The sequence below is a fragment of the Ammospiza nelsoni genome, chromosome 6 (assembly GCF_027579445.1).
Source record: "Ammospiza nelsoni isolate bAmmNel1 chromosome 6, bAmmNel1.pri, whole genome shotgun sequence".
NCBI lineage: Eukaryota > Metazoa > Chordata > Aves > Passeriformes > Passerellidae > Ammospiza > Ammospiza nelsoni.
In genome coordinates this window covers 26342739-26355767 of record NC_080638.1, presented here as the reverse complement: position 1 = coordinate 26355767, position 13029 = coordinate 26342739, and the positions used below count along the sequence as shown (strand labels likewise).

Sequence of the window (13029 nt, the reverse complement as noted above, 5' to 3'; positions counted from 1 at the left end):
TCCACATAGGCTTTGTTAAATCCAGCTGGAATTCTCTTTGTCCTTTTGACTAACCATAATCATTCGGGGTTGTCTGTTGTTTTGGTAATCCCTGTTTGCCTCATAGTGGAGGATCATGGTTAATAAATATTGGCATCATTGAGGAGTTTCAGAGCAGGCCAGCGTGTAGCCGTAAATAGAACAAATTGCTTAATCTTCATCTCTCTTTTTTTTCTGGGGGAAATTTATGATCCATAGTAAAATATAATCTTCACCCCTGTGATGTCTTTGCAGGATTGTCATAGTAGCTGCTCGTGACAAATTTGTCAGTTAGTTATCTATATCTGGTTATCACTTCTGTACTGTTAGCAGTCACAAAATGCAAACAGATGGTGAGGTACTTGCCCCACTTTCTCAGCACCCTCAGTGTCCTGAGGGATTGCTTTTTGGTCCTGGTTCAATGAGTTTTCTTGGTTCCAGAGCCCCGCTCTGTAATTTCAAGCACTTTCTCCTTTCAAAGTCTGCTCAACCTTTTGCTGCTCTTTGCTGCCCCCATGTCAGACCAGATTTTAATGACTGTCTTTTCTTGTCCCTGCTCTCTGTCTTCATTCCCAAGTTCTTTTCACATTTTTGGGTGTGACCCAGCTGAGCCCAGTGACTCATTGCTCCTTAATGCAGCAGCTCATCAGAGCACACCTGGCTCCAACAATTCTTCAATGCTACAACCTGGAATAAGCAATTTTAGAAGAGGTACCTTGCAGACAACCCCTGTGCTAAAGGCTGATATAATATCTAATTTAGCTTCCCAACAATGTCCTATGTCTCCTTGCTGTTCCCTTTGTTGCAGGCATCCCAGCCCACACACCCACTCTCTGACTTCCTAGCTTTGAAGCATTCCAAGAATTTGTAATTTGCTTTTCTATCTTTGACTAGTTCCTTTCATAAGCCTCTGAGTTCTCATTTTCCATTTTCAAATACAGCATTCCTTATCATGACAGATATATAGAATCATTGTGTCTTGCAGCATGGGTGTGGAGCAGGCTACCCTTCTTCTTTAGCTCCTGAATGTTTGTACTGCCACTTCTTGAAGGCTCCAGTGGTGAGCAGTCCTCAGCCTCCTCAAGCAAACCATTCCAGTGCTATGTTATCTTTCCCAGATAAAGCTTTCTTGCTATCCCATCTCAATCTCCCTTGCAGCAGCTTAAGCCTATTAGAACTTCTTCTGCCCATTGTAAGCAAGATCTGTTTATCCTCCCTTTGGGCAGCTGCATTTTACATATTTGAAAATTCTTGGTTTTGAGCAACTCCCTTTAACAGTCTGGTCTGTTAAATCACCATGATTTCTTCAGTTTTCCCTCAAAGGCTGAGTTACTGAATCACTGATTGTTCCCAGAGCTGCATTCCAGATTTTCTCCAATGGCCCTGCATCTTCTTGGAAGTATAGGGTCCAAAGCTGGGCATAGTGTTCCACCTGAAGGCCAGTACAAATCCAGCCAGAAAGCCTGTTCATAATGCTTGGGCTGAGATTTGCCCTTTGCAAAGTAACACTGACCTTAACTCCCAGAGCGTCTTCTGTAGGACAGCTGAAACACATGGCTACTGATGTATTTCCTCTGTTAATCACTCCTGCCACCTCAGAGCTCTCAGCAGGTCCCCACATTTGTCTGTATATATCTTCCCAGTGTTCTCTTGGACCATTTCTTCCCATGGTCAAGATCATTCTAAATTTGAATACTGACCAAAAGCCAGTCTGCTTGTAGTCTCTGCCATCTGCAGATTTGATACAGTCCATCATTTAAGTCAAGCTTAAAAACACTGAATCTTGCCAGATCTGTAACAGATCTCTCTGCTACTCCATCTGCTACTTCCTCACAGTTTGACAGTGAACCTTTGATAAATACACTCTCAGTATGTCTTTTATTTTATTATTAATTTTGCCTCCACCTTTCCAAATGGTTTTGCAGTAGTCTTCTCTAGGTTAATTTTCCTCAATTTTAAGAGGTCAAATAATAAGATGGTCAAAAGCTGTGACATAAATGTTACTCCGAATCAATCCAAGAGTTACTGTTATGAAGTGTTGTAGAGTTTGAACTAGAGTTTGAATCAAAGCATCAGAGTTAACCTGAAACAAAACAGTAAAAACAGTGCTGTTTTGCAAAACCCCAGCTGAAAGCTATGTTAAAGCAAGATGTTAAGTATACTGCTCTTTCTCAGCCCAAAAAGCCTGGTTTTCTTTAGAAGGAAAGAACAGACTTTACAGGGCTGGCTCCCTTTTCTCCAAGTTGTGTGTTTGGCTGTGATAATTCCAAGCAACATCCATTTAGAATTTATTTTTTCCTCTGTTTTTGTTGAATAAGGATTCTAAATTCTTCATGTGCCTGATATGACACATTTCCACAGCATCTATGCTGCCTTCATTTAACGTCCTTACTTTAAAACCAGACATGAAGAGTCTGGATAATTAAAATTCTTCTTTATATAACACAGTATCCCCATGTTACTATTTCATCTTCCACATCTCCTGAAATCCACTGGTGGTCAAAATTAACTTGATGTACCAGCTTCTGTGCATTACTTAGGCACAGGTATTCTAAAATAGGTGACTTCTGAAAATCAGTCAAGCAATTGCTGGCTGTCCCCACAGGCATCCACCAAGATCAAATTTGCTAGTTTATACATAGGTAGTAGAAATCACCAACAGATGCATTGCCTCTTTGGCTGCTCAGTTTGAGCACTGAGCTGGCAGCAGGTAGTTACAGACCATGCATGGTGCATGAGTGTTCAGTAATTTGGCTTTGTACCATTTCCCATGTGTGCCTTCTTGCTCTGTACTGGCAGTTCCCTAAGCTCTGTAGAGTCCCTTATGATCAGCACTGGCATTTCACTCTGAAGCTTTACTGTTATGGCAGAATTTCCAGATAGCTCCAAACCTACCTGAGGGATTTCAGGGGAGATTTCATGTACCTTTCTCCTGTTGTCACTGCCTAGTAGCTCTGACTGCTCTGCTTGATAGCAGAAGGCACTGACACATGGTCCTGCATACCTACCCATCAAGCATAAATTTAACCTTTCCTAAAATTCTGCATCTTTACTATCAGGTATTAGGCAACAGCAGTTTTCCTGTCATTTCTGTCCTTGCATGGATAGTAGATTCACTTTGCTCTGTGTGTAGTACCTCACAGATTTCTCCCAGTGGACTTGTTTTCTTTACAGCCCACAACAGCTCCTGCGAAGCCAATGGTCAGGTTCCATTTGGTCCAGGCAGAGTTTGTCCCTTCTGTTGAGTCTCCCTTTTTTCAGCTTGTTTCTCAGCTATGCCTTCCACTATCTCTCCTCAATAGGACATGCACGTTCTCACAATTGAACCAGAAATACTCCAAATAAAGCAACAAGAGGAAGTTTCTGGCTTCCCTTCTTGAATTTGCAGCAGAGATTAGCACAGCAAGCCCCTTCCCTGTCTGGGGAACCACAGGTACCCAGTTGTCAGTCTGACCAGATCTTCATGTGGTTGTGCTGTGGGGGAGTTTTCTTCATGGCTAGTGGCACTGACTCTGTGCTGATCTCCTTTCTAGGTGCTGGCACTCTGCTTCGTTCTGATCCTGGGATCCCTGATGCCCTGTCTCCCTGAATTCTCTTCAGCATCACAGACAGTGAAAGCAACACCAGCACCAGATATTTACACAACTAGTAAGAGTGAGTCTAATGTGTTCCTCCATTTCAACTTGTCAAACCATTTCCAGGTCTTCTCTCAACACTCCCTGATCAGGTATAGCATCCACACCTCTGTGCCTTCCCCATATGCTGGGACTGTGGCAAGGGAATTCTCCTAATCTGTTTGTGGTACAAACTCCATAACAGCTCCTTGTGGGGCCTGTTGTCATTTTATGCTAACCATTGTCCCAAAACATGGCAAGTGTCAAAGGAAGGAACATGAGGCAAAAGTCCCAGGGCAGACTGGTTGTCTTCTGAAGAGGCTGTGTGTCCAGGGGGGCATTTGCTTCATGAAGCCAGGGGGAGGAGGGTATCTTGCACAGCTCCACATGGATAAGACTGGGTGAGCATGTGCTGAAACCACCATCATGACCCACACCCATTGCAAGAGATCTTGCCCTCATTGTTAACCAATGCTCTCATTTTTTTCCAGTTCAGTCACGGAGCCTCCTTTTCTATGATGAGGGTGCTGGCTCCTTAGAAGAGAGCTATAGCTCCTTCCTAACCATGGACCATCCTGAGGGGTGGGAAGCCAAAAAAAGTCAGTCTGAAGAAGGAAGGCCTCATCTGGCCAGGACACATGAGACAGCTAAATATCTGAGCAAAACCCAGGGGGGTCCTGACCAGAACCAAACTGACCCAACTCTCAGCCACCTCAAAGAGCAGTTCCGTGAGAGGTAAGCTGGTGGGGCCACCTTCTGAGACCAAAGCACAGCACAGTGTCTGGGGGGAAGCAGCAGGCACGTCTGTCCCTTCTGCTGCAAGCCAAGGACAGCTGAGCCACCCAGGACAGGCAGTCAGCTAATAGCCATGGCTGGAGGAGGCCAGTGCTGGCAGGGAGCATAAGAACAAGTTCAACAAGTTCATTTTCTAGAGCAAAAGTTTGTCCATTAAGCAGTGTCCCACTTGCATAAAGATGTGGAGGGCTGGATGACTCATATGGTCCCAGGTTTGTGTTCCATTTAGTGCCCTGGAGAAGGAGTTCATCCTGGTCAGAGCAAACTAGCTGGGCACACAGAGAGGTGGATTTGCATAGGAGGCTGCAATGAACCTTGACTGATGTCTTGTCTTTTCTTTTCCTCAGGGAGACAAGTTCCAGTGAGACAACTGAATTCTTGTAGCAGCTGCTGGACCTCAAGGCCTCATCTGTCTGATTGCAGGATTCCCTCCTCACCAAGCAACTGAGGGGACTTGGCAGGAGAGGACACTGCATTTAGACACTCCTAAACTGGCCTTGGGTTCAGCTCCTCCCCTTCCCCATCATCTCCATTAGTGCTGATCTCTCTGAGGGGAGTCACAGGACTGCCAGAACCAGCAATAACTGTCTGGAGAAGCCCTGAGACTCCCTTTTCTCTGGCCTTACCTCCTGCTTAAATGAGCACTACCCTATGGATGTGGGCTCACCTTGGAGAGGAGGGAGATCAGGGGAAGCCCATAAACTATTCAGCTCGCTCCCCAAAGCCTCCAGACCAAGGGGGCTGTCCCCACATGTGTGGCTCTTGGCTACATCAGATGCACCTGAAGGAGAGAGAAAGTGCTTCTGCCCGAGGGTTTTAGGAGTGGGTGATGCTGGTGCTGGAGAGATGGCTCTGGAGAGTTTGAGCTCATTCCTTGCCCTCCATATGTTAGTATATTTCTGCTTCCATTGAGAGAAAACCTAGTTCTTCCTTGCTCTAGTTTTCTTTTGATGGACATGCCTACATAACTTCAACACCAACTATCTGCAAAGATCTGCACAAAAACGGAGTAGGGGAGAGAGATCCCAGACAGATAAATCGCCATAAAAATTAGCCAGCAGCTTCTGGGTAACCAGAGCTCTGAAAGAGAGAACAATTTTCCCTCATAATCCACTTCTCCCCACCCTTAGCACCCCTGTTTTGGCAGGGGTGGTATTTTTCTTTCTGTTCCCAGCTTGGGCCTCACAGTGCAGTGCTAGCCAGGTCAGTGGTCTTCTCACTTTCCATTCTGCAAGCCTTCCCCTTTGAGAGTGAGTGAGAAAAACACATTCCCATAACCCAATCCCTATCCCAGCTCTCCATCCCTGAATCTGCTTCATGCCTAATTGGGGTCTTCTTAGGAACCACCAAGGAGAGCTCTACAACCCATTGGAGGGCTGTCAGATTAGCCATCATTCCCCTCACATCCTCTGTGTGCACAATAGTGTTGTGAAAGCCACTGAGGACATACTGGCATTTCTGGAGACAGGTACATCTGTCAGGAAAGAGGTGGTATGTTGGAATTGGCCAGGGTCACCAAAGACATTTTTAGACCTCTTCTTTTTAAATGCTGACAGCAAAGATAGCAAACTCTTGCCATACCACCTCTCAGGCCAGCCTTGCCAAGTTTGGTGTTGAAGTGACATCATCTCAAGCCTATGCCATTCTCTTTAGCACCCAGGCACCCATTTCTGACCCTTCTTCCTCTCCAGCAGAAGTCCTGCAAAAAGGCAGAAGTGTCTCCTCGCTCCATTTCCTCAGCTGCCATTTGATGGAAGGACAATGTGGGACATGAGTGTCGGAGATCTGGGATGTGGCAGGTTGCCCCATGTGCACTCTGCCAGGTCTCACAGCAGGCTCCTCTTCTGCTTGTTTCTCATCAAGCACCCTCCACTCACTCTGCACTGCCCCAGCCTCTCCTCTTCCCCCCAGACTGGGAGTGGAGAAGGCTTCCTTTAGAGGAAGGATGGGATGGCTCTTGTTCAAGGACTTAGAGGTGAGGGAAGAGCCCTCACATCCTTCTTTTCTCCCTATTGAAAATTGGTTTTGCCCCTCCAAGTCATTTAGGAAAATTTGGACACAGCTGGCTGCAATTGTGCATGCGTGGCCAGTGGGGTGAGGAAGAGGAAGGCTTTCAGCATTGCTCTGCTCTCCCCACAGGACCCACTGGTCATCAGATACCACTGCATTCCCCATTCTGCACCTCCACCCCAGCACAAAGAACCACTGCCGGGTCCAAGCATACCCTCCCCACCCTAACACTTCCACTGAGCATGTCCCCATGCCTCCCACTCCCACTGTTGTACAGAGATCAAGAGCAGAACTCGTTTGTACATAATGAAACTTATTTTGTATTATTGCCGATCCCTTAAGATATTGTATTTTGGAGACTCTGAGATCCTATTTTCAGTATTGTATTTTATTAAGAATTAGTGCGGGCTTGGCATCTATGAACTTCTTTCTTGTAGCAGCTCACTTTCCACTTATACTCCAGCAGCTGCTTCTTCCCTCTTAGTTTTTTTGTGGTTTTTGTTTTGTTTTGTTTTCAAGCCACCCTTTTTCCTCCTTCTATCACTTGCTCTGCATTTGCTTTATGAAGCAAAATAAAAATAAAATAAAAAGATGCAGCATCAGCCCTGGGTTGACAGGTGCTTTCATTAAAGCATGGTTGTCACACCAGCCCACATCACAGCTCTTCACCTCCTGCTCCCTCTCCTGTTCCCTAGCCATGTGCAAAATTGGTTCAGTACTGGAACTTCATGCTCCATGTCAGGGGCTAGAAACAAACTTGCATGTTTTATTTCCAGCAGCACTGTCATTGTCATTTCTTCTGCAGTTCTGAACAAGTCAGAACTCTTCTGCCTCAGTTTCTTTCCCCTCCTTGAAATACCACTATCATCTTCTTGGAAGGAGAAAGATCATGGAAGAAAGTACATGAGAAGCAAAGAGCTACTTCAATGAAGAGGCTGTGCAGGGGCCTGTACAACAAAGACATAGCTCATAGCATGATGTCCTATCCTGTCTGAAAAAATACCTAAATCTTTTCATTAACTGTAAAAGCAGAGCAACTGCACTCAAATGGGAAATTACCTGGGTCCTGGCTGTCAGCCTGTACCTCTGACAGTCCATTTATACTTGCAAAAATTGATAGATTTTGTCCTGATTTTGTGTGAAACACAAAGTAACTGAGGGTCTAGAAAACAAATTTTTATTTTCTAGCAAGCTTCAAGTGGGTTCATTAGAATTTGGTCATTGAAGCAACTCCTTGGATTCAGCCCTCCATGTCTGGAAGGCAGCCTAAGCAGGAGTGACTTTGAAAGATGCTATAAGGTGTCTTTATCTCCCACCTCTGGCTGGGCAGGTACAGCAGGACTGTGCCACAGAAGAATGTAGGGCTTGGGGCTTACATAGGTCTCTTTCTGCAGATTATAATTTCTTTGTGGAGAGGAGTAAAGCTATTGCCTTGCTGTTTTGACCAAGCTGGCCATTGAACAGCGTCTGGGAGAGATAGGAGCTCTCTTTTCTGAGCCAGGTCTGTACTGCCAAGAGGGAGTTTGATGTGTGATCCATGGCAAGTTAGTTTGACATGGGTTTGCAGACCCATGCAGAGCTCCCTTCCCTCTGCCCACCCACCAATGCAGGGAAATGCCTGATCTTGCCCTGCAGTTTCTTCCTGGGCCAGAACTAGTTGTGAGTTGAGAATCTGATGTTTTCCCTGCAGCACCTCATCCAAAAGCAGCCTCCTAACCCTGTGTCAGTATGATGCACCTTCCCCCACCATGGGGTGGGGCTGCTCCCTGCACTCATCAGATTTCATCCAGAGGAAGGGCTCAGCCCTGTGAAACTTCACACAGCTCTTTGGGAATTGCCTTCCAGGGAGATTTTGGCCAGCACCCTTCATAGACACTCCAAAACAGGTGCAAGAGGGAAGCTCTTAAAAGGATGAGTTCTCAGGCTTTGGCTCCTTTAACACAGCCAGACCAATCAGAACCCTTCCATCAGGAGAAAATTTCCCTTCATTTTGACAAATCCTCCTAATTCTGCAGTCTACCAGAAATCTCTGAGCTGCTCAAAGCAGACACATTAGGATCTTTTGATCCCTGCTATGCCTCCCAAAATGCACCAGTCAATCACACCTACCAATTTGACTACAGCAACTAATTAGAGCAGATTGAGAGAATTAGCAGAGCAAGAGTCACCTTCTTTACAAGTCACCTTCAGCCTCACTCAGTTGTGTTTGGTCTGCTCCAAGTGCCCCAGCTGAGCTCTGCCACAGCAAGCTGGGCTTCTGCCCACTCAGGGTCACATTTCTCAGAAGCCTCTGCACTGTCAATTCATACAAGCCCTGAACAAAAAAATGCTAACAGAACATGGACTTTGTTTTTCAGAGACAAATTATTCCCAATTGTTCTGTTACCAGGACAATTAAAAACAACAAAAAAAAGATAAAATACTAAGGTTTTTTTGCTTGCTGCTGCCAAAAGGGTTACTGGCAGTGCATGGCAGCAGCCTGGTGGTATATTTTGTTTGTTTCAGAAGACACGGGCATTTAGGGCTCTCAGGAGAGTATCCATGCTCTCTAAGCCTGGCATGATCCCTCTTGCTGTTCCCTCTTGGGAGTTGTGCTAGCAGTTCTCATATATCCATCAAGGGATAAACATGCTTTGGTCCTGCTACCAGGCAAGAAGCCCGGGCTTTTGGACACCTTCTGGGGAAAATGGGGCAGTTGCACCCCCTCACATCCCCCAGGTGCTTATGGGCTTGTTAACAGTGATAGCACTTGGATGGACACTGACCTGGCCTGCCTCAACAAATCTGTGTTGATTTTCTGATCTGGTGGGTGAAATGGGGCTTTAGAGGTGAGCAGGGTAGAGGTTTTTCTTGTGCCCAGGGAAGGTGACTGTACCTTCACAGAGCTTTACTCACTAGAAATGCTGCTTCCTAGAAAGCTCACGTTCTGCCTATGCCTGCAAAAACAAGGATGGGGTCTGTATGGTAAATACCAATACGCCTTTGCACTGTCCCACATGCCCACGCAGAAGAGACACACTCCTGTGTGTCCCCCAGGTATGTGGGTAAGCACCAGGTAAGCAGGTGACTTGGCTCAGCTGAAGGATGCCAGGAGGACAGGACTGACCCAATCCTACTGTCCAGTCCCATCGTCCTCAGGCAGCATCTGCCTGCTCTTCCCAAGTCTTCAGGGAGCTCCAAGTGAAGGGTGACCCCATTCATGAGAGAAGCAGAGTCAGGTGGGCAGAGAGAGATGCAGATGCCTGTGCAATCCATTACGTCACCTCATGCAGGCATATCCTGGGATGTCTCCTCCAGACAAACACAATCTGTCCTGCCCTGCCTGTGTGACAGCTATATAACCTGGCATGTGGGTAGAAAGTTAGAAATCCCCTGTTGGCAGCTTCTCCCCACAGAGAGGGTTTCTGTGGAGCAAGATCAGGCCCCTTGGGAATGCAAGAAGCACTTACTGTCCAGGCCTTTACTCGGACTTGACCAAAGGTGCTGTTAGTTCAGGGCTCTGCTCTGCCTGGCTCAGGGGTCTCCTGTTCCTGCAATAAGGGCCTCTGCTTCCCACCCTAAGCTCCTTTCCTATGGCATTGACACAAACACCAGTGAGAAATGCTCTGCCTTCCTTCCTACCTGGAAGTGTCGACCCTGCTCTCACCCAACTTCCTATTTGTCTCCATCCCTGACTGGTCATCCACTTCCTCAGCCTGGTGGCCACAAACTTCTTTAACCATAAAGGACAAGACAGATGTTTCCCAAAATTCCCTGGGAGCAAGAGGGAACCGGCATTTTGCATCCCCTGTATCTCGTCTGGGTAGCCCATCTTTGTCCTGGCCTGACAGCTCAGCTGGCACAGATGAAGGTGGCTTCCATAGTCCATGGCAACAGAGGCTCCCTAGGCCAGGAAGAGCCCAGGGCAGAAGAGAAACATCTCACTGTGGGTGGTGAGAAGAACAGGTGTCACTGGGCACCTGCTGCTTCTCCCTTTCCACAGCCTGCTCCCAGCCTCTGTGGGCAACAGGAGGACATGGAGCAGGGCCATGCATCCATGCAGGGAGTGCTGGCAAGCTCCCAAGTAGGTCTGTGTCCCCACAAGGGAGGATGAAGCTGCTTCCCCAGGGCCAGCTGTGCTGCTTGTGCAGTGCTGCTGGGGGAGGGCTCACCCCGCAGCGCTTCAGCTTTCAAGGAGAACAAAACCCCTGTGGGGGCTGGAGGGGCTGAGTCACACAGTGAGGAGGGTGGGGGCTCCCTGCCAGTCACGATTCCGTGGAGGAGTGGGTTTGGGGGCTGTTGTGCCCCTGAGAGAAACAAATCCCCCAGGAGTGCAGCCAGAGAGAGATGTCATTGTGACTTTTAGGGCCAGAAAAAGGTTCAGTAACTTGAACTGGAGGTGCCAGTGGGCTGTGGTTACCAGGAAAAGACACAGCTCTTCCTCAGCCCCTGCTGCTTCCCAGGTTGGGGTGAAAAGTGGCGTGGGAACATGCTGTTCCACAGTACGCTGCAGCAGAGGTGCCACAAGGCCATATGGAGGTAATGAAGAGTGCTGGCACGAGGGATGAGATGCTCCTGATGACTTCCATGGTGATACAACAGAGCAGGTTGAGGACAGGTTCCTGCTCCCATCATGCCAGACTTTCATGGGAAAACACTGGGATTAGAGGTGACTGCAATGTGCTCTTTGTGTGATACATGATTGTAGGACCTTGCCATGAGGCAGGGGATGGCTCTTATAGACAGGAACTTTGAATTTTGCAGGGCCTAGCAGGTAAAGGCACAGCATGTGAATCTGGGACAGAACAAACCAGGCACATATGGGAGCTTTGTAGGAATCTCTTATCCCAGCTGACAGGTGGGCTTGGACTCGGGCACAAAGTCCAGCCACAGCCCAGGACAAATAAATGATGCAACTTTTCTGATGTATGTGGGCAGAGAATAGAAGGTCGTTTCTACCTCTGGATGCCAAGATTGGAGAAAAATTGACTTGAATAAGGAAAAACCAGGAATAAAGTAGCCTTCTAAGTGGCAAGGACCTGAGTGAGCCAACTGGAAAGACAGAGGCCATGCTACAGCATTACCTCTGCTCAGATGGGTACCACTGTCCACAGCTGGGGACCCTGTCCCTGAACAGATGTCATCCATGGTGGATGATTGGATACAACAGCAGGTACTTTGCTCTGCTGGGGGTGCTGCTGTCATGTAGTTTTCCAGGCTACCTGACTTCACCTGACATCAGGTCTGGTTAAGACAAGTGACTGAGACCCAGCTCCCTGAGCAGCCCTTGCAGGCAGGCAGGTACCAGGTGGACTGCGGGCAGAGAGGGGCAGCTGAGTTGCCACCCTCCTGTGCCTTCCCAGACTCTGAAGAGTTAAATTCCAGTTTCAAGTGTCTCTAAGGTGACACCAGGCTGCCTGATGGATGCAGCTCCCCACAGCCCCCTCCCCACACACACAGCACACACTCATGCTCACTTTCTGCTTTGTCTTTTGAGAGCTGCTCCAGGCTTTGTACACAGCACTTTCCTCACTGCCTACCTTTCCCTGCTGCTCCCGCTCAGCTGCTGCCGCCGGGGACAGCAACGGATGTGCGTGTCCCTCCAGAGGGACCTTGCAGAAGGCAATCCAAGCTCTTTTTCACTCATTTGCAAGCATTGCTATCCCTGGACTGTGCTTCTTCAGTGAACGCTGTGTTCCCCACTGCTCTCACAGTGGCAGCACCTCCGAGGAGCAGCACCAACATCTCCGGGTGTGTGTCAGATATTCCTCCGCTTCAGAGTGGCAGGGCAGTAGAGACAGCAAGAGGCTGAGCTGCTGCGTCTGAGCTATTCGAGCTGCTATCAAGAGGCCAGTAAATACCACTGCAAAAAGCTGGACACTGCTTTTTTCTCGTGCTTGTGCTCCCTCAGGGAGCTAAGCCTTGCTGGGATTGTCCCACGGCTCTGGAGAGGCGAAGCAGAGCAGCATTGTGGGACCCCGTGGGACAAGACCAGTCTGCCCAAGAAGTTCTGAGGGCAAACTGGGACTCCTTGCCTAGAGAGACATCTCACTCCAGCATGGCTGAAGGTCCCAGGAGCTGGAGAGACTTCTCCCCTGCCAGGAATGATGCTGAGCTGGCCAGGGGAGCCACAGGAAACTTCCAGGGAGCAGCAGATACAGAGAGCACTGGACGACAACAACACTTGGGCCTCCGCAGCATGGATCCAGCTTGGGAGGAGATGAGAGGGGCAGTGGCCATGGCAGAGGTGGAGGAGCAGTTCCTGCACTTGGCCATCAGAAAGCAGGTCTCCTACAGGTAGGAAAAGCCTGGGTCTCCAAGTCAGGGATGCACTTGGGCACTGGGGTGGCCTGTCACTGAGGCATCTCCCTCCCATGGGGTCAGAGTTGGCTCTTTTCACCAACTACCAGCACATTCCAGAAATTGCCTCAGCACAGAGACAAGCCAACCAGTTAGTCCAGTCCCTCCCATTGCATGCAACAGCTCCCTCTGCAGTGGCAGTCTCATTATCACCTTTGCAGATCCTCTTATTTTCCTTCTATCCAACTCCCCCGTCCCATCCTGGGGCTGTGATGCCTCCTAGGCAGTGGTCTGGGCTTTTTGAGAGTACCTT

At 48.2% G+C, this 13029-nt stretch overlaps 1 protein-coding gene across 2 annotated transcripts in view; it reads left to right on the top strand.

Annotated features, from left to right (window-relative positions):
* The window catches only part of CREB3L1 (cAMP responsive element binding protein 3 like 1), a 45067-nt gene extending 38028 nt beyond the window's left edge, over positions 1-7039 (top strand). For both annotated transcript variants that reach the window (XM_059474297.1, XM_059474295.1), the window contains exons 10-12: positions 3552-3672; positions 4124-4367; positions 4775-7039. In XM_059474297.1, coding sequence (XP_059330280.1) covers positions 3552-3672; positions 4124-4367; positions 4775-4811 — 402 coding nt within the window. In that variant the 3' untranslated portion in view covers positions 4812-7039. The remainder of the gene's footprint in view (positions 1-3551; positions 3673-4123; positions 4368-4774) is intronic.
* The last annotated feature ends 5990 nt before the right edge of the window (positions 7040-13029 follow it).